The sequence below is a fragment of the Lytechinus variegatus genome, chromosome 15, assembly GCF_018143015.1.
Source record: "Lytechinus variegatus isolate NC3 chromosome 15, Lvar_3.0, whole genome shotgun sequence".
NCBI lineage: Eukaryota > Metazoa > Echinodermata > Echinoidea > Temnopleuroida > Toxopneustidae > Lytechinus > Lytechinus variegatus.
The window spans coordinates 32,601,013-32,625,728 of record NC_054754.1 but is presented as its reverse complement, the minus strand read 5'-3'; the positions used below and the strand labels follow the sequence as shown (position 1 = coordinate 32,625,728).

At 35.5% G+C, this 24,716-nt stretch overlaps 1 protein-coding gene across 4 annotated transcripts in view; it reads left to right on the top strand.

Annotated features, from left to right (window-relative positions):
* The window catches only part of LOC121428455, a 32,715-nt gene that overhangs the window by 4,932 nt on the left and 3,067 nt on the right, over positions 1–24,716 (top strand). Inside the window, exon 1 of one of the 4 annotated variants that reach the window (XM_041625070.1) lies at positions 9,515–9,690. The exons of 1 other annotated variant lie outside the window; for it this stretch is intronic. Coding sequence is in view for 2 of the 3 variants with exons in the window: in XM_041625068.1 (XP_041481002.1) it covers positions 17,657–17,710 (54 nt within the window). In the remaining variant the exon portion in view is untranslated. Of the gene's footprint in view, positions 1–9,514; positions 9,691–17,361; positions 17,711–18,695; positions 18,814–24,716 lie in introns of those variants that run through there. 2 more of the 4 variants (XM_041625068.1, XM_041625069.1) reach the window with 2 other exon arrangements.

The window sequence follows — 24,716 nt, the reverse complement described above, 5'->3', positions numbered from 1 at the left end:
AAAGATGCATAATGTGAGAATGAATTATATTGTATGAGAGAGATACAGCTCAAAACTACATTTCTGTATCCCTGGCGACATTTACATGCTCGCAATTCTATAAATCATCGCTTTATCTCGAAAACAAAATAGCAATAAACATTTGTTATCAAAAAGCAATTTCTGAGTAATTAATTTCATTTCCATCTCCCTTTTCATAGATAGAACCCATTTATATTTATGACTCAATATTGTTGTCACCTCAAATTGAGCGTACAGGGATCATTATTTCATTTCTTTGACATGTATATGGTGAGATAACATTGGATTGTGATGAACGTGTTCTGCCCTTCAGTTTCAATTGTATTTTGATTAAATTTTATTTCAGAGACTAATATGTTATCATTAAAAGATCACACTGGTTTCAATTGTTCATCTCTCTTATTGAAAATGAGCCGAGCATTTTCAAGAAATCCATAGTTCGACATCTAAATAAATAAATGTTGAATATTTTGAAACTTGTGCACTGTAACTCAATTTCTGGTATTGAATGGGCTGCATTATTTTTGTTATTCATGGCTCCATGTTGGGCGGGGTGATTTAGTCTCAGAAGGTTGTGAAAAAGTGCTTACATTATAGTAAGGGGTGTTTGTTAGAAATTAATTTGATACATTTGTGTTGTTCTTTTCTTATCAAACTGACTTTAATTGTTGTTTGAGATGTCCTTGTTATATATAGAAGGTGACATCCCAGTGCACACATTTAAACACATCAATTATGTCCTATTTGCATCTCTATATTCTCTCGCATTCCAAGCGATCAAGCGATTACTAAATAACGATCGCAAAGGTGTAACCTAGACTTATCCCAGGATTTCCTTTGATATTTCATTATAAAAAATTGTATTAGGTGGCCTATCAATAATTATATTAATAAGAATTTTGTATCCGTTGAATACGATTGTATGGAATAAGTTTAATGACTTCTATTTCCACAATGATTTACCCATAGGAAACATAAATTAAGACAAAATTTATCAAATAAAACATATTCAGTCATTACATCAACTACTTTAGACTTAATTCAATGTTTTCATTTATATTTCTTTCTGTTTGATCGCAAAATTATAAATGTATTTATCGTTTTATTATGTCCAAGGCGAGACAAAACTGTATTAAGTCATATACCATGTATACTGTGTATTCCATCTCTCTTCATAATAATGGTATTCTAAAACAATAATTATTACACTGCTGATTTAGCCTGGTGCAGAAGACTAAACTGTTGAAGTTATAATAGGTTATTTCAGGCGGTCAAGTGAAACATCCTTTTTTTCTAAGGCAGAGTTTGATCCGAGTGTTAGTGAAGGGATACTATTGATTGGTGTCCCGCTGGAACTTTCTCTTTTTTGTCTCGTGTTGATTTTCTTAAAGTATCTATTACTCCCCACCAAGGCTTATAATTCCCTTTGTCAACTTTATCGAAGTTTGTTCTTATTTTGTAATTCAAATCGGCAGCAGTCAAATCAATTTAACTGTGAATGTTCTCTCTCCTGTAACGCAAAGTTATGAGTTCTTGCATGCTTGAACTTTCAAACGAAACAAAAAGAGATTAGTAATAAAGATATCTTTAATTTTGGTAGTATCTGAAAGTCATATCGCTTTACATCATCCATCCATCATTAAAGATATTAGGGGGTCAGGGCGCGAATGGCCGGGGACCCTCTGTTTAAGAGTCGACAGTCTTTTCTCTGATAAACCACGAATGCATTATTTTACCTGCATCATCATCATGATCAACACCCTGACCATAAATTCGTATTGTAGATAAATAATATATTATCACCCTGCCCCCTCATCCGACATTTTTGGAGTTACATTAGCTGAGGAGTTGCAAAAACTAGTAATATTATACTCGCACAAAATTTATTTAAAATTTCAATAAGTACTTTCAGTTTTCAACTTACAAAATTTAAGTGTTCTCCCTCTCCCATTTAAAAATACAATTTCTGAAAATGTGATTGAATTACAATAGTGAGTTTGTCTTATATTATAAATGAAATGAAAAAAATCTTGATAAAAACAATCCGTACGTTTCTTTTGGAAAGATTACCGACCCCTTACACTGTCATTAAACCCAAACCAAACAATTAGGCTTGCTTTTAAAAGATCGATTTGAAATCGAAGAATAACAAAAAGTCGTGGTCAATTTCACAGCGGGCTGTTTTTCTATCCAACGATAACGATATACTGAACAATGACCCCCGTTTGTAACAGGTCGTTTATATGTGAATAGTGATAGCATAGATGGTTGCATAGAAGTAAATAATGGAGTTGTGTTTCTGAAATTCATATCGAAATTCATGCACTTCTTTGTACATAGATTGACTCAGTGGAAAGGTATTAAAACCGATCTAGAGCAGAGAGCAGATATAGAGAGGGGAGGGGTGTGCGTTTGTTTTGGTTGGTGTGTTTGTAAAAGATGAACACCTTGAGAGAGAGAGAGAGAGCGAGAGGTACAAAAATAAAATGAGTCTTCATCTTAAGTAGATAACAGGATGTAACCATGGTAATATAAACACATCTAACAAACATCTATCTGATACCTGTCTCGTGGAGGATGGTCCCTACTCTTTTGGTCAGTTAAAAAAAAACATTGATTATGTCCTGAATCTGGGTTCGTGGATCATAAAAGACTCGGGTCCCGACTAGACTTTGAAATTGAAAGTCATTCTCATGATACCAAAATACCAAGCCCTTAATGAGATCATCAAGCCGCTTTCACTGACAAGGCATTAACAGAGGATCAACATCATGTACAACAAAAGAGTTCTAAAGGGGGTTAAAGCTTGGCGAGAAGTCAAAGCGATCGAAGTCCCTTGGTCCTTACGATAGCCAAGGAGCCAGGCGAATGTTACGGAATGATAATTTTGAAACGGATGATAGCGTATAACCCCTCGTTCATTAAACTCTCTGAAAAGAATGACGTCATCCCGGTTAGTGACATCTTATGAGGATGATGAAGACCTAATTAAGAAGGGATTTGACACCTCCCCGCAAAAATTCCCTTTCTGTACAAATTAACCAGGAGATAAATGTGGTTGCCAATGTTACTACTCCCCTTTAAAGATAAACAAAAACAAATCCGTTTATTTCCTTTCAAACTGTCTTCAACAACATCATAAAAAATGTCTGACGGACATAATTCAACGTGTATACAACTTTATTATTTGTCTTTAATTGTAACGCAATTTCTAAGCAAAATCTCTTTCAGTACACTGTTGTTCCAAATTTTTATTATTTTAAGTTGTGCCTTGTGGCAAAAGTTTTAGGTAAATAAAAGAATAATTATATACACGAATCATTGATTTTTCGTTTCTGGCGTTATCTTTCTGGGTTAATTTTTGAGGAGGCACCAAAGCGGAGTCGTTTCATCCCCCGCTGATTTGAATATGTCGAGTGCGTGTTAATACCTCTATTGTGCCGGGTAGATTACAGTCAAAGGAACACTAATTATCTTCATTTGTGTCTTGGGAGAGAGTTTTGACCGATGATTTCTGTTTTGGAATTCTTCAGAGATATTGGTTTCAGCGTGAATGAGTTTTACTATGATGGCAATGAGTATGGTGCATCAATAAAAAATACTGTATTTATTGTACGTTAATTGTCTGAACCTATTTTTCGTCCGAGAAAGTTGCCTAAAACCATGAAAACAGTCTAATCTGTATGTATTAATAGGGATCTAGAACCAGTTATTTAATAGGCAGATATAGCCTATATACATGGGGCTGCGTTTATTATTCATTTGGTAAGTCCTGATTGTTGTCGTTGCTCTCTCTTCTTTCTTTCTTTCTTTCTTTTTTTTTCTTTCTTTCTTTTCCCGTTTTCCATCACTGGTCTAAAACGCCTATAAAACCTCCACCGCCCCTACCACCACCACCTCCACTACCACCACCAACTCCCGCATCAATACCATCTCCATTGTCAGCCTTGCTGATCTGAATTTTAAATACTAACAGCTATATTCTTCTCAACCTCATAACAAATCATTGGTGGCAAAACTATTTTAAATTTGTCCATCCTTAAAATAATAATAATGCTCAATTCTTGTATAGCGCATCACACATCCTTAGTATCCGAAAGAGTTACAAGATCTAAAGATCGAACTGTAGCACTTTGCACAGTTGGATTGCGTTAGAGTAGGGTGTATTATTTCATATATTGATACTCGACTAAATCATCTGAATCTGAATCCTTGTATACACTACCTTCCTATCATCGTAAAGCAATCATCATTTTGATACAATAACTACATGGCCCGATTAGATCGTGTCTTTTCATTCACTAACAATGCTAGATATTGCCGGGAGGTACTAATGTGACTTGGCAAATTGGCTGTATACAAAGTTGAACTTGGAGTTCACCAGTTACATCGATTTTTGTTTCTTTGTTATAAGATTTGTTTATTGTTACAGGTTCGTAGCAAAACGAACAACTAGGCTTGGGCATGTATACAGTCATACGTCATCCTTATTGGCGAGGTATTATGACAACCAGTGATCTGACATTAAATGGTTTGGAACCATGCACGTATACATGACATCATAACGATAGTTATAAAGAGATATTATTGTCCTGTTTATTATTCTCATTCAAACTTATTAACAGATGGTACGTAGATATCAGCTGAAAGGGAATGTTAATAAACAAGACAGGAGAAAATCTTAAATGTGTGGATCAATGTAAACTGATAGCAAAGTTTTTAAGCACTCTGGGCAATTTGAAAATATTTTTGTTTATGACTCCTACTAGTCAAAAATAAATTAAACTAACGGTTATACTTCTGCAGTTCACGAGGGTTTATAATCCATTTTTTCCTCATCTTCATCTTGTTCATTTATAGTACAAATTTCTCAGTACTCCCATGTGTTGTACTGTTTTTCTGTAAAATCGACTTTTACCGAATATGATTACTAAACCGCAGAGGGCGCTCAACTAGAATACCAAATGTTGACATTCATTGTCATAGCACGAACTGCATAAGCAGATAAGTAGTCGATTTGACAGTCTCATAGGCTCAATACACCAACCTAGAAATGTTCTTTCCGATGAAGTTTTTTTCTTGATTCGTGTTCCTAAGGGGTCCTAGAACAAATTCAGCTTGGTTGCCAAAAGTTGCCGTTTGGGCAATTTTGCTAATTTGCATAAATCCAAAATGGCCGCCAGATGCCATCTTGAAAACCTAACTTTTGAACCCCTGTCCACAAAATGATGAGTAATGACTCGTTTTAGGGGTTTAGAGATGTGTAGAACTGATTTCTGTAATCATTTTTGCAATATAAGGTCATCTTCAGGTCAAATCCAAGATGGCCGCCATATGCAATCTTGAAAAATTGACTTTTGTTCCCCTTGCCCAAGAATGACGAGTAATACCTCTACTTAGGGGTTTTGAGGTGTGCAGAATCCATTTCTGCTTTCTATTTTGCAATATGATGTCATCTTCAGGTCAAATCCAAGATGGCCGCCATATGACACCATCTTGAAATATCAATTGTTGAACCCTTTGCCCCAGAATCATGCATAATAACTCTATTCATGAGTCATTAGGTATGTTGATTCAATTCATGTAGTTATTTTGCACAAAGGATAATCTTCAGATAAAATCCAAGATGGCCGCCAACCGCCATCTTGAAAAATTACTGTCTTGAGGCTTATACGTGTTAGAACTAATGTAAAGTGATTTCAGTAAGATTCTCATTTCTTTTATTAATTCTCAAGTTTTTGTCCCAGAATCATGAATAATATCCCTCTTTTCGTGAGTTATTTGGTATGTTTATTCAATTTCTGTTCATAATTTTGCAATGTAGGATCATCTCCAGGTCAAAATAATCCAACATGACCACTAAACGCCATATTAAGAAAAAAAAAACTACTTCCGAGACTATTGAACCTTGAAGAAGTGCTGTCCCTAATAAGGTTGTTGTTATGTATTGGAGCTCATGTAAGGGGATTTCAGTGAGAATGATTCATTTCTTTTAATCACTCCATTTTTAGTTCGAGGTCAAGTCATGTCTAAGATGGTCAGATGGTTGATAGATTTCGTCATTAACCGCTTACCTTAGAATTAAACCATTCAAGGTTTGGGCTATGATTTCGGGAGTTTTGATCCTTTTTTATTTCTGTGCAACCATACTTTTCCAGTGAAATGACTTTAAAGTATTATTTGAATTAAAAAGTGATTTCTCCGTATTTTTTTTCAAAAAATTGATTTAATTATCAACTTCCTTTATAATTATTATTGGACTTTTCCTCCTGACAAGAGCCATTGACTTGGTCAGCAGGAGTGCACTCTTTAGCCTCCTGCAGAAGATAGGCTCCCCAAGACTGTTCCACGGTCAGGATTGTTCTCATTCGTGAAATGTTTTACGGAAACGATGTCGCCCCTGCCTCTCAAGAAGTGGGAGTACAAGACCTAGTCATACATAACAGCTGCCTGTCTTGTGCATGTAAGGGGTTTGGACCATCCATCAGACTTTGAGACAGTCAGAAATCCTGATAGACTCAAGACACCGACTGTCCTCCAGATATGTATATCAACAGCACACACTCGTCTGGTTATGGTGGACTCCTCACCTACCTTGGACCGACTATATGTCTCTTGTCCCCTTTCACAGGACAAGCATATAAGCATCAGGATTGTAAAATCTGTCACAGTCATGGCCAAGCTCCTGCACGGAAGTAAGTCCTGGAAAACGTACGCCGACCAAGAAAAGTGGCTAAACACCTTCCATGTCAGCTGCCTCGGACGTATCATGCACGTTAAATGGCAGGACAAAGTGAAAAATACAGAGGCCCTTCAGCGTACGTGCTGGCATCAAAAGCTTATTCTCGTTCCTTAGTCAAAGGCACCTCAGGTGGTTGGGGCATGTTTGCCCCATGAAACCTTGGCGAATCCCTTCTTGGATTCGCCAAGGTAAGGTAAGCTGTGTGATTGGTCTCACCCCATCGATAGATCACACCTCCGTTTTAAAGACACATGCAGATATGACATAAAACTTGCCGGCATAGACACTAACACTTATGAAGGTGTAGATGATAGTCGCCATCCATTCTATGGAGAGCTACTAAGTACAGGGGTCAAGACGTCAAAAAATAATCGGAATGCTAAATTGGCAGACCAAAGGCCTAGGAGGAAGGCTAGGGCAGCATCTCTATATAAACGTGTCTCAGCGCCATCCTCCTTCATCTGTAAAAATTTGCTCTAGAGACTGCCACTCTAGAGTGGAGCTCTATAGTCACTCTCGAAAATGTAAGGCCTAGCGCTACACCGAACTGATGCCTACCAATCATTGGACACATTGATTTAGAAAAATAATATTGATAAAACACTTTCAAATTGAAATAAGACCCTAAAAGCCTCTTCAGTACAAAGGTATGAATGGACCTTAAAAAAATACACTCGAAATGGATAGCCCAAACCTAGAGGATTCATTCTAAGTTGAGCAATTAATGTTGAAATGAACTTGAGAATTAATAAAAGAAATGAGTATTCTTACTGAAATCCCTTTACATTAGTTCTAACACGTATAAGCCTCAGACAGTAATTTTTCAAGATGGCGGTTGGCGGCCATCTTGAATTTGATCTGAAGATTATCTTTTGTGCAAAATAACTACATGAATTGAATCAACATACCTAATGACTCATGAATAGAGTTATTATGCATGATTCTGGGGCAAAGGGTTCAACAATTGATATTTCAAGATGGCGTCATATGGCGGCCATCTTGGATTTGACCTGAAGATGACATTATATTGCAAAATAGAAAGCAGAAATGGATTCTGAACACCCCAAAACCCCTAAATAGAGGTATTACTCGTCATTCTGGGGCAAGGGGAACACAAGTCAATTTTTCAAGATTGCATATGGCGGCCATCTTGGATTTGACCTAAAGATGACCTTATATTGCAAAAATGATTACAGAAATCAGTTCTACGCATCTCTAAACCCCTATGACGAGTCATTACTCATCATTTTGTGGACAGGGGTTCAAAAGTTAGGTTTTCAAGATGGCATCTGGCGGCCATTTTGGATTTATGCAAATTAGCAAAATTGCCCAAACGGCAACTTTTAGCAACCAAGCTGAATTTGTTCTAGGACCCCATAGGAACACGAATCAAGAAAAAAACTTCATCGGAAAGAACATTTCTAGGTTCGGAAAATGTCAAATCGACTAAAGTGGGCACAACGAAGATTGGATAGGCCTACTGACAAAAGAAAAACACAGTCAGATTACACAGTTGCTTTCAAAATAATGTAGTTCTCACAACATAAAGGGATGAAGGAGGTTTTCCCAACATAGCAGCAAGGTGATGCTCGCGATGTCAGGCCTGCTATTATTGAGATCCGCATCACAAATATTAGATAAGGTCGAGATATAATTCTCATCTGTATGGAAAGTTTCTCTCCATGCATCTCAATACAGACCCACTAATTTAAATTCCATTTCTATCTCCCCAACGGTAATATGTTTTTCTTTGGTCATTTAACTATGGCGAGATGAAGCTTCCTTGTTCTAAACGTATATGTTCTACAACTGGTGGTAATTTGAAGCAACCGCTTTTGATATCATCATTGTTAGGATGACGTCACTGTACTTTAGTGGCATTGGATGGGGAATAGACTCTTCTATTAGCCTTGACTCTAATACACCTGATATGAAGGACGTGAGTCTTATTCTCCTGGTAATAAAAAAGTGCAATGGATTCCGGGAAGGAATAACTTGTTGATATGCCCGTCAGAAAAAAAATATATCGTATCAACTTTGTTGTTTGCCTTTTACAGAAACACAGTTCATTCATTTTAAATAACTTGAAGTCAAATTGATTGAAAGACTCATAATTTTTAACTGATATAATTTCGACACAGAACGCAGCCCCCCCCCCACCCCCCGCTTTTATTCACCATTGTAGTTTACCATGTTTACTGAGGTGGTGCCATCGATAAGTGCATCGAACATCGTTTTAAAGTGCGCCATCTTCGGTCGCACTGGAGATTTATTTAATATTTTGGGGCCACCTTGTTTGATACTTTTCCTTTTACAAAAAAAAAAAAACCCAGCAACCTTTTCCTTTATTCTCCGTTTTCCCTCATTCGTACAATGCCAAATATGATGTTAACCAATTTATTTTACCTCTTTTCTGGTTTCCTCCTCTCCTAATACTGTCTTAATTTGGGTCCTTTCCCTCCTCTCGTTTCATTGTCCATTTATACACGTTACTTTTTCTTGTGTTGGGTTTGAATTTCATCATCGGCGACATGAGATTCAAATTACGGTTGTCTAAAGTTGAATTGGAAATATGAAACGTCCACAATCCAAACAACAAAAATTATACGGGTATGTTGTGAGAAAGAACTCATTGTTAAACCGTTTCGAAGGGAGAATTTGATTTTTTTTCCTGGTATGCGTGGGTACATTGTCTTACCAGGATATTCAGCTTTATTTATAGTCATGTCCATATAAAGTGAAAGGAAAAAGATTATTTTTTAAGTCGTTAATCATTCATAAAACACTGCAGAACATGGACATGATTATCGGATCGTCACAATACTAAGAAGTTACCATGTTACATACCTGTTCAAAAAGCTGTCGAGCTGTGGGTGTTTTCCCCGACATATTTCCCTTATTGTCAGTGTGCATAATAATCAAAATGGGTAAGTTTTTACAGGAATTTTACTACTGAGAGGCCTTATGTTTATATGGTACATAAAAATGGCCGAAAACGACTATTTTATTGCTGTTTTTATACGAAAATGTAATAATAATAATAATAATAATAATCCGCTTTTATATAGCGCTTAATCCATCGGAACGACGTTTCTAAGCGCTTTACAGATATATTATTACCCCGGTCATCGGATTCAATCAGTCATTCCCGCACACAATGTGTGCACATCCTCCACTCCCTGGGGAATATTCCAGTCAGTCGCCTGTGAGGCGCACACAATACTGGACAAGCTACAATGACTTTCACATCCTACCGGGTACCCATTTAGCACCTGGGTCGAGAGTGGCAAAGTGTGGATTAACGCCTTGCCAAAGGACGCCAGACCGCGGTGGGATTCGAACACACGACCCTCTGTTTACAAGGCGAGAGTCAGAACCACTACACCACGGCTCCTCCAAATGTAGCATGTTTATGAATTTCATTTCTTCAATTGATTAATGCATGGACCTATAGTAGCATTTTTAGTAGGTCCATGATTAATATAAGAAGAAAGAAAAGTTTTCACCAAAACGAGTTTTAGCTAACATAATTTGTATTAACTAAAATGCTTTTTTATGGATCGCATTATCGATTAGCTATTGCATGAAGCACGTTTAATAAAAAAATATGAAAAGATTCGCATTAGAGTACTACCACTATTCGCGCTGTCCTCGTCTTCTAAATCGACAAGGTACCTCCTATTACCTTAGCTTGGCAAAGTCAATCTACCTTGTTATTGTTTCTCTATTTACCTTTGTTATTTATTCGTCTACTTACACGCCCAGTCCTCGTATGTCAAACATTATTAACTCCCTGGCTACACCCATTTTCTTGTATATTGCCAGGTACCACTTTCTAACAGTCTAAAGTCAAGAGAACAATTTATACAGCCCCTCCTTGAAAAGAGCCACTTCCAAGTGGTATTTTGGGAGTGAGATGCAACTCAAATATGTAAAAGATAGAGACAATAACCGACTTTCATATCCATCATGTTATTCTGTAATTAAAATGCTTGAAATTATTTTTCGCTTAGTTTTCTGTCAATTTTGTTGCGATTAACTTTTTTGTTAATCTTAGCAAGGATTCCGCCGATTGTTTCGCATTTACTCTCGTCATATATTATGTCGTTCAGTTTCGTGATAATAATTCCAGGAAGTTAGATGTTTCCTATAAATTGGTATAGTTCATCGCCCCAACTTCGTGTGTTTTTTGTATGTTGTTTATTTGTTGTCTAGTTGTTTACCTGGCTAAATAGTAAACATTTGAGTAACTCAACCCCTGTTCTGAACGTTGACTTGTTTGGGAAACATTTGAGGCAATCCCTAGCCTTGTTAGAGAATGTCAAAAAGCTATCGAGAAGGTTCGTCATGAGATGGCGTCACGAAACTCCTTGATAAACACAGAGCTGGTGGCGAATAAATTTCACTACAGCTTGACGTTATACCAATCCATCATTATTGTACAAATTATTGATTCTTTTCTTGATTGTTCAAAGAGGAGGACACATACTCCCAATATACTTAGCTCCATTATCCAGCCCAATTCTGAATGATCTATCGATATATCTCATGGATGTAAGGGTGTTCTGATAGGGCTTCGACTTCGATTGGCGTCATGACATAATCCTTGATGAATCTTAAGGTTTCTTTGAAGGTTGTAGATCACATTTTACACCCGTAATATTCTGAATATATTGATCGTAGAAGTCACCACTCATTCTCCTAGAAGTAAATATGCAGATGTGTATAGTATGTTAAATTATATTCATGAAAATAGACCTACCTCTTTTTTGCTTCCCCTTTTTCGGGGAGAGGTGGTTTGGAAGATAAATGATCATAGCGATTTAAAATACAATTCAAACATTTCGGTAAATGTCGAAATCTTTTTCATAATTAAGTACCGTAATGTTTGTAATCTTATTTTGTATGTACAACAAAGATCGTTCAAGCTATATGAATTCTCTAAAAGAGGGAGGCGTTATAATAGTTGTCAATGAACTCATATATCTATCAAAGATGAATTGGAGGAATGATTACCTCAACAAAATGACGAATCGTTTTGGGTCAGAATTTAATGAATGATTCACGCTGATTCATTTTCTTTATGTCCTTCATAAATTATGTGCACATAATTATGTTCTTATGCATGGTATTGGTCTATATGAGGTTAAGATTGTATCGAATACATTCATTCCAGTTCATCCAGTCTAACTTTTTGGAGCTGCAAGAGGAATTATCGTATCACGTATCAAGTAACAGATTTTTTTTGTAGATCAATGATATCGACGGTCATATGTTAACTGCAAATTATTTAAGGAATCTATGGATTCTAACCCATATCAAATGTAGAAATATTCTTTACCTATAACTTCGAGCCATATCACATATATAGCACTTTTTTTTTACTCTGAAAAAAAAAATCTCGGCAACCACAGGTTATTGACTTAGGTCGAATAAAATGTGACCAAGTGAGTCCATAATGTGACCGACAAAATGTAAAAATAGATCCATGAATGTCCTTTGTTATATTTATTTAGGCTAGATTAAACATTGTGTTGATCAGTTTGTCGAGGTATGTGCACAATCAACAATGAAGCTTGAGCAAGCTGACCTTCGGTAAACTTCGCAATTTCGTCTTTCCCTTTTCTCTATTCTCACTTAATTATATCTATAAAATAAAATATCATCATAAACCCCCACCCCCCAAAAAAATTAAAACCTCTATGTGGGCCGATCGAAGAGAGGCGTCGTTTTCCACCTTTATTAAAGGTCAAGTCCACCTCAGAAAAAAATTGATTTGAATCAATAGAGAAAAATCAGACAAGCACAATGCTGAAAATTTTAATCAAAATTGGATGTAAAATAAGAAAGTTATGACATTTCAAAGTTTCGCTAATTTTTAGCAAAATAGTTATACGAACGAGCCAGTTACATCCAAATGAGAGAGTCGATGATGTCACTCACTCACTATTTCTTTTGTTTTTCATTGTTTGAATTATACAATATTTCAATTTTTACGAATTTGACGATTAGGACCTCCTTACCTGAAGCACAAAATGTTAAAATAATGGAATTCCACGTGTTCAGGGAGGAATGAAACTTCATTTCACATGACAATGACGAGAAAATACAAATATTTTATATTTCATATAATAAAATACAAAAGAAATAGTGAGTGAGTGATGTCATCAGTTCCTCATTTGCATACCGACCGAGATGTACTGTTTTGTGAAATGAAGCGAAACTTTAAAATTCCATAACTTTCTTATTTTTTCATCCGATTTTGATGAAATTTTCAGTGTTATGCTTGTTGAATTTTTCTCTTTTTATTCAAATCGAGTTTTTGTTGGTGTGGACTTGTCCTTTAAAAATGTTGTCCTTCCCATGCCCTCTTAAAAGGGAAATTGCCCCTTTCCAACCTTTCACTTTTTTGAGTGTATAGTCCTAAGTTATATCGTTTGGTTTTCACACTTCTTCTGAGAATGTTCCAGTGGTGATTTCGAACCTTCATAAATCCATTCTCAGATCATGGATATACTTCTCTGGTCAGTTTTTACCTCTCATTTACTTGAAGAGATTGGGTCGTCCTTTTCAGGACCAACACTTTCCCAAGAAATATACATGGTGTACCGTGAAACCATGGATCCTACTAGAAACCTACTACACTATCTCTTCTTCATTACTCTTTCTGTCAGTGAGGTGAGGTGAATAAATTCACCTCACCTCATCTCCAATTTCAGCGCCAGTCGTAACTTCGATTCCTCATCGTTACTTGAGAAAAAAATAAGAAACTTGATGATTCCTGCACAGTCCGATGCCTTCTGCCTTTGCTCTAGCCCATCCCATTGTTCTCTTGTCAACGATAGCCCCTCGATAAAATTGAAGACTTTACGGCGACTGCACAAAACGAATGAAGTCTGATGAGCTTAGTAACTACAAGAAATCAATATCACAATGGCTAGCTATTGTTAACACAAATCCTATCAAAATACACATTGATCAATATTCAGTCGATGGCAAAGGCATAAATGATTCTCATTTGCAATATGTCAAGACAGGAAGATTTCACAATACTTATATAGGCAAGTGTGCGTTCTGTTCGATATGTCAGAGTGGGGCGGGACCAGTCATTTTATTATGATTGTCACAAAAATGCAAAAAAAAATAATAATATCCAAATGAGAGCGAATGAAGTAACCACCAAATGCACCTGCCTATGTCGATCTCACAAGTCCCTAAGACTCACTGATAAAATAATCAAAATATGTTTTATATAATTGTTTTTTTTTATTAGGGGAGCATTCAAGAGTCTCCATTATGTATATAGAATGCAATTTTTTGTACAAGCTTGACCCTTTACTTAATTCTGACGATTACTTGAGAGTAGCATGGAGTACTTAGGCGAAAATACCCCCATTTATAGATTTTGTTTTAAATATCGTCAGTGAAGCTTTACTTGAGATATAAATTCCATTCAATTCCGCACTCAAGGTTGGGCATATTTTCTTTTATAAAATACCAGCAGACTATTAAAGCAATCCTTTCTGCTCCAAATGATAATAACAAATGTATGTTTGTTTTTATTGTATTATTTTCAGACTTAATTATTCAAGTAGATATAAATCTATACAAAATATATAAACAGAAACATTTCCTCGAGGTTCTTTAGAAATGATATGGCAAATAGTAATTTCGTAATGCTAAAAGAGAGGCGTTCTTGTAACGACCTCGGAATTACCATACCCTCGTGCCGATTTGATATTCACACTTTACCCCCCCCCCCCTTTCCCAAGTAAAATAAAGGACAAGTCCACCCGAACAAAAAGTTGATTTGCAAAAAGCGAGAAACTGAACAAGCATAACACTACAAATTAAATCGGATATAAAATAAGAAAGATATGACATTTTAAAGTTTCGCTTAATTTCATAAAATAGTTATATGCACATCATGGTCGGTATGCAAATGAGGAGACTGATGACGTCATCCACTCACTATTTCCTTTTTATCTTATTATATGAAATATTCTAATTTTCTTGTCAAGTTGGTGTTTGTTGTCAAATCTGTAAAAAATGAAATATTATATAATTCAAACAATAAAAAACAAACGAAAAAGTAATTCAGGGACATCATGGACTGTCTCATTTGCATTTCACTGAGTTGTGCATATCGCTGTTTTATGAGAAATAAACGAAACTTTAAAATGTCATAACTTTCTTATTTTACATTCAATTTTGATGAAATTTTCAGCATTATGCTATTTTGATTTTTTTGTATTCATTCAAATCAACATTTTCTGGGATGGACTTGACCTTCAACAAAGTGTACCTCTGCCCGTCCCAACACTACAGTATGCAATAATTAATGATTAATATTATTAATAGATTACTCATTTAGTATTCATTAAGTGTGTCCACATTTTCTTAAATTGTAGCCGACTTTTTTTTTTAGTTTCGATAAGTATTACAAGCAAGCTGGAAATATGTCTTATGTTTTATTCTGGAACATATCAGTAGACATGTATATTTTGGGAAAACAAAATAGCTTTATATTAAGATAATTTTTTGCAGACCCAGACTTTCGATGGATGTGTATAGTTTATAAATTAAAGAGCAAATATGTCGAGCAACATGCAAATGTTTGACGAGTAGGCTGTTGAATGGATTTGATTTAATCTTCATATTTTATCACCTTTGTGAAGTGTGTACAATGCACTTAACAATGCAATGAATGGGTTGAAAGCAAATACATAATGGCATTCTTCGAATTCCAATCTTCATAATTTGCCTATTTTTATATTGTCCGCGAGACAAAGTAATTCCATTATATTCCATTCTAAATTCACTGCTAAATATGGATAGACGGATTGAAATCTGTGATAAATTTCGGTTATTATCGGAGAATATAGCACTATAATGTGGTATTGGATTTATTATACTATTCCAAGGAAAATATTGCCATTTAAATCATTTTTCACCAATCAGTCACAGGTTAATATCGATTCGACAGCCATGGATAATTTATCAGTTGAAATTTTAGATTGATGTCGAGTTGTGTTCTTTAAAACCCAAGAAATCATTTTATTATCATATCATTACCAAGTTATGATTAGGTTCTCCTAAACGTTTCTTTATCTCTCAGAAATAAAGGAAAATGTAGTTACAAAGTACTCTATTTTTTTTATCCAACTACGATAGGCCTAATATAATCATATGAAATACATATATTGAATATTGATGAAAGTAGTGTACAATGGAGAAGATAAAAATCACAATTTTTTTCTTCGCCTTAAACCACACTTCCTGTTTTCCGTCGTCATCGATCCTTGAATTTCAAATAGCTTCATATAGCATCAGCTGAGACTTTCAAATTCTTCTCATTAGCATAATAAAACAGTTATATACTCCTTGATATGAGTCATCATCATAAAAGAGTGCAAGAGGTTATCCCCCAACTTTTCTTGTCTTTAATTTTATTGGATTAACACCATGATGAATCAATTGGTGTAGGTGTTATGACGAGGTTTGGTAATTAACCGGCCGCAAATCTGCAATCTGATCCCTCAAATAGCGATGACGCATAATGATTTTCCCCATGTTTTTTCTAAACTTCAGGAGGGACAAAAACAAAGACTCAGTCATGTTGCATAATTTGTTTGATTTCACCATGGGGATTCAAACAGATTTTACCATGAAGTTATTTTGATAGGTCCGATTTCGCCTCTCTGATTCGATCGTTACATTGGTGAAACCGACTCCAGAATGACAAAAGCTACTAGCCCTACTTCACCATCGTTATTACCATTTTTTAAACAAGTCCACACCTAGTTTCAGAAAATGCAAATAACATTTCCATGTATTTGAATCCAGGATAAAAGAGCACTGTCGATTAAACACCGTCCTCACGGGCATATACGTGGCTTTGAATCGAACCCCAGACAATGTCTAGTCGGCGCCTTGGACCACTAGGCCACGACACCTCCTGTGTCTTACCATGGATTGTCATTCTATCGCTCGGTTTGCAGTCGGTTTCTTTGGTGTGACTATAGCATGAAACACACGAGCCTTTGTTTACTCTGGACTCGGTCAGTTTTCACCCCCCCCCCCCATTTCAGGTCAATTTAAAGATCTTCTTATCAGATGAATTCTCCTCAGCAACGCCACATTTTAGCATATCTAAGAGAAAAGAAACGGAAATATTTGTTTGATTTCTGAGGATAGGTGGTCTTAGTTTTGTTAATGACTCGACAAATTCCTGGTGAAATCGTTAAATCAAATTAGAAGGGTAAATATATGGACTCAAACGGAAAGGAATGGATAGGAAGTTACAAATACACAAGGAAGTAGGAATTATTGAGAGATGAGGGGGAAGGGGTGCAAGTTGGCTAATTCAGGCGATTCGTATGGCAACTGATGTCATTGTTTTAATGCCTAAAATAAATAAGTCCCGGTTTGAAACAACGAAAAACAAGAGATAAGATTGAAAATGTTTCAAGGCAGGAAGAAAGCGGGGGGGGGGGGTATGGGGTTGACTATTGACAGAAGTCACAGTTGAAAAGGTATGCGGCTTGCTTAGTGAATCATTGGAGCTTCGCATGCACACGAACTAAATGCATTTACTCTTTTGTTTGTCCAGTCGAAAAGGGGGATATTTCGTTTCTTTCTCTGCTTGAGCACTCGTTAAATGTGACGATTTCTTTGTTGCCATTTCTCAGTTCGTCTTCTGAAAGACTTGCAGTAATCTAACGAGCTCCGAAAACTTGTGTCATTGTGACATCTTATACTTTACACGAACGCTACCTCCCAGTGTTCCCTTTATCTTACATTTCTGGAGATTTTGAGCGGGATATCTGTGTTTTTGAGGATGCACTACTTTTTTTCCTGTATCAATAACTCCTCTGAGTTTGAAATGTTGCAATGCTGACCAAAGGAAAGGAAAGGCTTGTGTACGTGGGTAAAAATTTAATAAAAGTAAGTATTACCGGCATGTCGACTGCAATTCAATCTTTGCTTTGTTACATTGCCTATCTCCATCCTGTCTCGCTCTGTAAAATCATCCAGGTCTCGAAGGCGTGGATTCATAATAGGTCTTTAAATAACATATTATCACTCACTGTAGACTTTGATAACTTTGCAGAATGTAGCTAAAAATTACCGTGTAGACACATGGTCAATAAATATATCTTAACATTTTGTGTGCATGACTGGATGAATTCTTGTATTATTTGCTGGCTAGGCAAAACAAGGCTAATTGCCTAAGCGAGAACTTGCCTCAAAATCTCAAATCACTTCAGTTAGTCATAGCAATAAAAGAAGGGAAAACGTTAAATACCTACACCAGAATATTATGTGACGATTTTCAGGACAATAACATAGGCCGGGAACATAGGCTCCAGGAAAAACACTGGATAATTTTTCATTTTTTTAAGCTTCGTTAATTCCTCGAGCTCATATACATGCATGACATAATATACATACCATCATCATTATTAAATTGCCTGTTTGTTTTTATAACACATAACAGTGAAATAACGCTATATGGAAATTGTAGCATTCAAGGACAGAAGATGGATGCCGAGTCCAGGATGAGTGAAAGTTACTCCATTTGGACAGGGTTTTACATTGACATTGAACGTGTATGGTGCGTCGCATAGAACCAGTGAAGTTTAAATGTCTCGCATCCCCACAAAGTGTTTACATCGTATCTACTTTTGTTTATGTGCTAGTATCCATTGTCTTTGACGACCTCAGATGTCGCAACCCATAATCATATCCAATGAGCACAAACAATTGAACTTGAAGGGGGGTCTACCGCTATGACAAGGGTGAAAAGAGTGAAATTGATTTTTGTTTTGTTTTTCTTTCGTGGAACGCACCTCTAGCACCTCTAGAACGAGTTGTTACATTCAGAAGTTGCTTATGTAAAAATATCATTTGTTTTTACTTGTGACCAATATGCATGGCTGCGACATACGGTGAGATGGGGTCTTGATTGCATGTATATACTACAAAATTTTGGATAGCATCAAACTGGTGGATTCAAGGTGAAGAGTAGCATGAAAAAAGTCACTTTTGTAAGTTTTTATTCGAACTTCTCTCCTGGCATGTTTGAACTTTGATTTTTATGGAAACATCAACCTAACTATTGCTTAAAAATTGATCATCTAAATCCTGAAAATTCAATTGAGTTTCGATATAAAGGTACAGAATGTATCTATTTTTCTTATTCGACGAGATAACCTGATATTAAGTTCCTATTCAGCAATTTGTTTATAGCAAGACAAACATACTTATTGTCTTTGTTTATCTATTAATGATAACTGCATTCCATGTAGATGCCATTCTTATCAAAATTCTTACCTTGATCTATCGATTGTAATCTTCGTCTACTTCTTTATCTGCTTCTTCTTTTCCTCTTCTTCTTTTATTCTTCCTTTTTTCTTTACGTCTTTCTTTCTTTCTACTATTCCTTTCTTTCTGTCTTTTTTTCTTTTTCCATTTATTTCTTTCTTTCCTTCCTTCTTTTCTTTCGTTCTTTCTTTCTTTATCTTTGTCTTCTTTTTCCTTTTCTCATTCTTTCATCTTGTGTGTTTTGATGTTTTCTTGTCATCTTACCAAAATAAAGACAATCTATTTTGCATTTTGCACAGTCATGCTCATGGTGAAATTGACGTTTTATTTCTATATTTAAAATAATTAAATTTGTTAAAACGACATCAAGAATAACACGTTGGTACAGAGTACATATCCTTCGGGGGCAGTTAAGTGCAAAATAATTTATTCTCGTTATATTTACACACTCAGCATGTAAAACCAATCCACAGTGTTTGTATATTTGATCGCATGAGTACATTTACATAAACTATACATGCCATGTAAAATTCCAAGCTGTCACAACCTTGTGATGCCCTTCAGAAAAGTGCGCCTACAATGGAATGCAATAATGGGAGTGGGCACAAGTGCTATCTTTAATAGAAATGGTCAAGACAATTACCTGCTTAATTTCTAAGGAATAGGGCAGATTTTGACCTTTTGGTGTATGTAAACTGTTATAACAGAAAATGTGGCATAACCCTGTGAAAAACCTCTCTCGAAATGCTAAAAAAAAACCTGACTGAATTTGAGGCAGCCTGTTTTCACCAACCAGAAAGTCGGAAATTGACCTAAAAGATATTGCATTCATAAGGTACTGATTTCGCCATGCCAGTGGAGAGGTTGTTACTATTAATTATTGACATTTCAATCCGAGAATGGGCTTCGAAAATGAATATTACATAGCTTAGTTTGGGTGTCCCAGGCGAGAAAGGTGACCAAGGCAAGATAATTACGATTCTAAATAATAAAATGTTCTACTTGATATAACCATTACTACCACATTTAACTCTGACTGCTAATATCAGGTGCAGATTCATTAATTCACTCTGTTGGCATTACAAAATATACATACATTATTCACATTGATTATACTAATATAACAATATTGGTTTAAAAACGGTGTAGAGATGCAATGATCAATTTGGCTATTAATATTAATTATTTGTAAGAGCCCCGCCCCCTTCATCAAAGCAACCAACAACAAAAAATCAAAACCAAACTGAATGGCGTAACACACGTCAATCACTTTTACCTGTGATGCGTTTGTGGCAGATTCAGGTTATATCAATATTGTATCGTGATTGTACTACCAACGAGAATTGAATATTGCTATTCGAGTTGTTAACCATTGGCAAACGAACAAACATCTTTGTGAAAAGCTTTTTTGGTAACGAATAAAGAAGATCAAAATATTGGATGTATTTTTTTCCATGTAATGCATCAGTTTAATAAAAGATCTAAAAGATCTATACAAAAAGTCAAGTATAATTGCCAAACGTTTATGTTTGTTTTATTTGTGTTTAGCCATCGAGATTCATTATTACTTGTCCCACGTGGGACGTGGGATCCTTGTTGTATAAATATGAACTAGAGCAAACATATTGATTATTGAACTACAATAATGATTTATTGTCTTCATTTATCATAGATAACGCGTAAATTTTAATTCAGAACTTGAAATAAACTGAATTTTCATCAGTAACTACTGGTTTTGTGAATAGTTTTTAATTTCCAAATTTTATTGATATTTTTAACCATTCTTAAAATACATTTACCTGATAACATAGATTTATACGTACATGGATGGTTAGGTTTGCTGATAGTTAAATAATCAAACAATTTACTCATCCTAATGCATAGAACATTGGCATGATTGTAGAGAATATTGTCAGGTTGTTCTTCATATTGGAAACCAAAGGGAAATATTCAAGATCTCGTGTTCAATTGTTGTTTTATATATAAAATACCCGGCATTAGCTTCCGTTCTTTTGTTAGGACTTGAGAGGAAGTCGGTTTTATCCGTCTTTGTAAACCATAGAAAACCAATAGTAAACAAATTATGACGAAGGATTTTGTATTTTTCACGAAAACTAGATATTTTTTCAGAGCGTTGATTGTTAGTACTAAGGTAATCCCGAGAATACAACCCAAGTAACTGATATTGGTAAATTCATAACATGTTTACCTTGTTTAGAATCTAGATGTTTGTTGTGACGTCATTCAATAGTGTTTACAGTTGAACAAATCAACAAAGTGACCTTACGTTTTATGTTTAACTACATTGTATGAGTAGCAAACAGCCAATATAAAAATCACCCAGTTCTAATTTCGAACGAATCTTTTCGACCTCAAGAAGGAGGGATATTAGTCAAACCCTGGTCAACTCTCCTGTCCCACTCGTATTGATTACTGTGTAATGTATTGTTAATAACCCATTTAGGCGAAACCGATGGGGGAAAGGATCTTTATTTGAAGATGAAGAATTGTTTGTGATGATAAACCACTTATTCTATAAGATTAAGTAGGGTGAAAGACAGGAAAGTAATGAGTCTTAACGAACCACTTTATTAACGTTAGTTCCACCACCCCCCCCCAAAAAAAAGAAAATTACTCCTCTCCTATAGTGAACTGCGATGGGAACGTTAGTTTGGAGGCCAATTTCTTAACGGTGAATCCAGTGGTGAATGAAGTTCTTCACCGATTTCATAAGTTCAATACAATTCTTTCTTTTCTTGGCCATTTGTTGAAAGAAGAAACGAATTTATATTCAAATATACATGAAATAAAATGTATGGTATCCGTCACGGAATGTCAGCAATCGTTAAACTTTGTGACGACGAAAAGTAAAAATAACGGCTTCAATTTTCATTTGACTCGTCGATGCTGCTGATTTTAGAGGATTAAATATGGATATGAAATACCAGTGCCTAGTCTCTTTTCCGTAGTATTCATTAACCTTACCTATACTTGGTTCCAATAACTGTATATTGATATTCTGTAGGTCTTTACGCCGATTTGTACATTTACACTCTTTGGTTTTATGTTCAATCTCTAGGGTGTTATTTCAACACCTCAGGGTGTGGTCCTCTATTAACACCAATTGGTGTCAGTTTTAACACCACAGTTTTTACAGTGTAGGTTTAGTCCTTTACATCATGGTAGATGTTTTCTTTTCTCACGCTTCTCGCACGAATTGATGAATCCAACATTTTTAGGTCACAATTTGATCCATTCCATCCATTATCTACCTACCCGCTTTTTGTCACATCCCATTGTAATCCTTTCAGGAATCACATCAAATTAACGAGCTGGTATAATAGAAATATTGCTAAATGATGTATGACAATAGACTCTGAAACTCTCTAAGGGGTAGATTCCACGGAGATACCATTCTTCTCACAAAGAATGCTAACTATCTTTCTTTCAGTGTTACAAATTTTCCCCGTTTCTTTCAACAAAGTAAGGTTTGATGTATAATTAAAATTGTTAAAAAGCAACTTATTGTATATCGGTATATAAGTACAGTAAAACCTTTACATCAAGACCAGCAAAGGAAGAGAGAAAAAGAGATCTTTATACCTTGCCATAACTTGGAAGGGAGTATCTTCATCTCGGTACACAAATGAAAAATATTATGGAATTGTATTCTGTTTAATTACATTATATAAAAAAATAAAAATTGTTTAGTGTTGAATGTAGAAAAAAAATAATAAATAGGCATAATATGAACACTTTACTTTTGAGCACCGCTGCAAGCTTTAACGTGAACATAATTCAAATGTAGACAATAATTTCAGTACATATTCCCCTTTCGTTTTGGGGGCTATTTGGTTCAAATTTATGAGAAATATCCTAATTATAAAAGTTACCCTGGTATTTCACCTTTTAGTAACCCGTCGACGTGCAGCTATACAAAAGACACGAAAATTCACAAACTTCACCGAAGCAAGTCAAAGAAATTGACATTCCGTTTCCGATTCAAAGCCTCAAACTTTTCAATTCTATTAGATGTACACACAATGTGATATAATAGTCTAAATGCTTTGGTTCTAAAGGTTAATACTTCACTGTTTGCGATCATAGCTAACCCTTTTAGAAATACTGTAGGATTTGTTCCGCATTTGCGCTTTTTGGTATAAAAGCTAGGAAATGTGGGACATTTTTTTCTTTTATCCATTTCCTGTCAAATCCTTCCGTTTATTGAACGTAAGAATGAATTCTGTTCTGATGCCAAAGTATCTGGTTTATTTTTCGTATTAAGACATAGGCCTAATACAGTCCATTTCTAACCAACTATAACAAAAAGTTAACTAGATTAAACCAAGAGTTGATCAAACATTTAACAAATTTGCATGTGATTATGAAATCTCGCATTTATCAATTAAGATATGGGATTAATCATCAATCAAGTGACATTTCTCTGGTACGAGCAGTGACGAGTTTGATTTCGTTCAAACCTTGGAGGGGTTATCGTCATGCTTTTGTAGCCATCGGTTAAATGGCAAAATGTCGTCTATGGGGGAAGTGTCAAAGTATAAATCTCGAAGAAAATACAGATTTTGTCATGGATGACACTGAATACAGCACCATTATTCTTTTGTTTTTCGGATTCCATTGTCTGATTGTGTAGAATATATTATTTACGAGACGTGTGGAAAGAGTTGGAGAATTCATGTTAAACCATGCGCAACACTGCCGATTTGTATCAGAAGATTTGATAAAAATATTTCATGACAACTCAGATCCTGCCCATCAATCAAAATGGTAGATTATGAATATTCTGTAAACAAATTTATTTCATTTTCTTCACGAATGAAAATCCAAAGCTTTCGGTACCATCGACTTGTTTTAGAATATGAGGAATAGAAGAGAGGAAGGCGCGGATGGAATTAAGGAGGGAGGGAAGAGGAGGCGGATCTTCAAAATTCTCCCTTTCTTTAAACATGTTAAAACATGTCAAAAGCAAACATCAAATGATAAAAAACAGTTCGTGACAGAAATACAGAAAATAATTTAATATTGCTCCCATAGCAGTTCTCTATTTGCGTCATGGTGCCGATTGCACGAAAGGGTCTTTGCAAGGACCGTCTTTCGTGTCGCCCATCTTTTATGATGCGCCATGTGAAACGCATTTTAAATAAATCATCTGCAAACATGTTTCATTCGTCCGTTAAATTAAACAAAATATTTGTTTATAAAATGATGTGATTTATCATGAAATCGTATAAAATTTGATTTAACAGCAAACTAACGAATCTTATTCTTAATCATGAATTTCAGAAACACACCGCCTATAGCGTATCATAAAAGATGGGCGACACGAAAGACGGTCCTTGGAAAGACCATTTCGTGCAATCGGCCCCTGTTAACTGTCATAAAAAAACGCACATAAACCCCGTCAAAGTAGACGAGACTGCACATGGGGTCCTAATAACGCATGTAAACGAAATATTTGCTGATTTTTAAATAGGGGACGTTGTAATAGCCCGACCTCATTAACTTCAGTGTTTAAAATCCTGTCAGGTATGCAATCTATATAATACTTATTTGTTCATCTAGAGGCATAATGCTTTCTTCTTGTAAAGAATCTTGGTTATTTTTT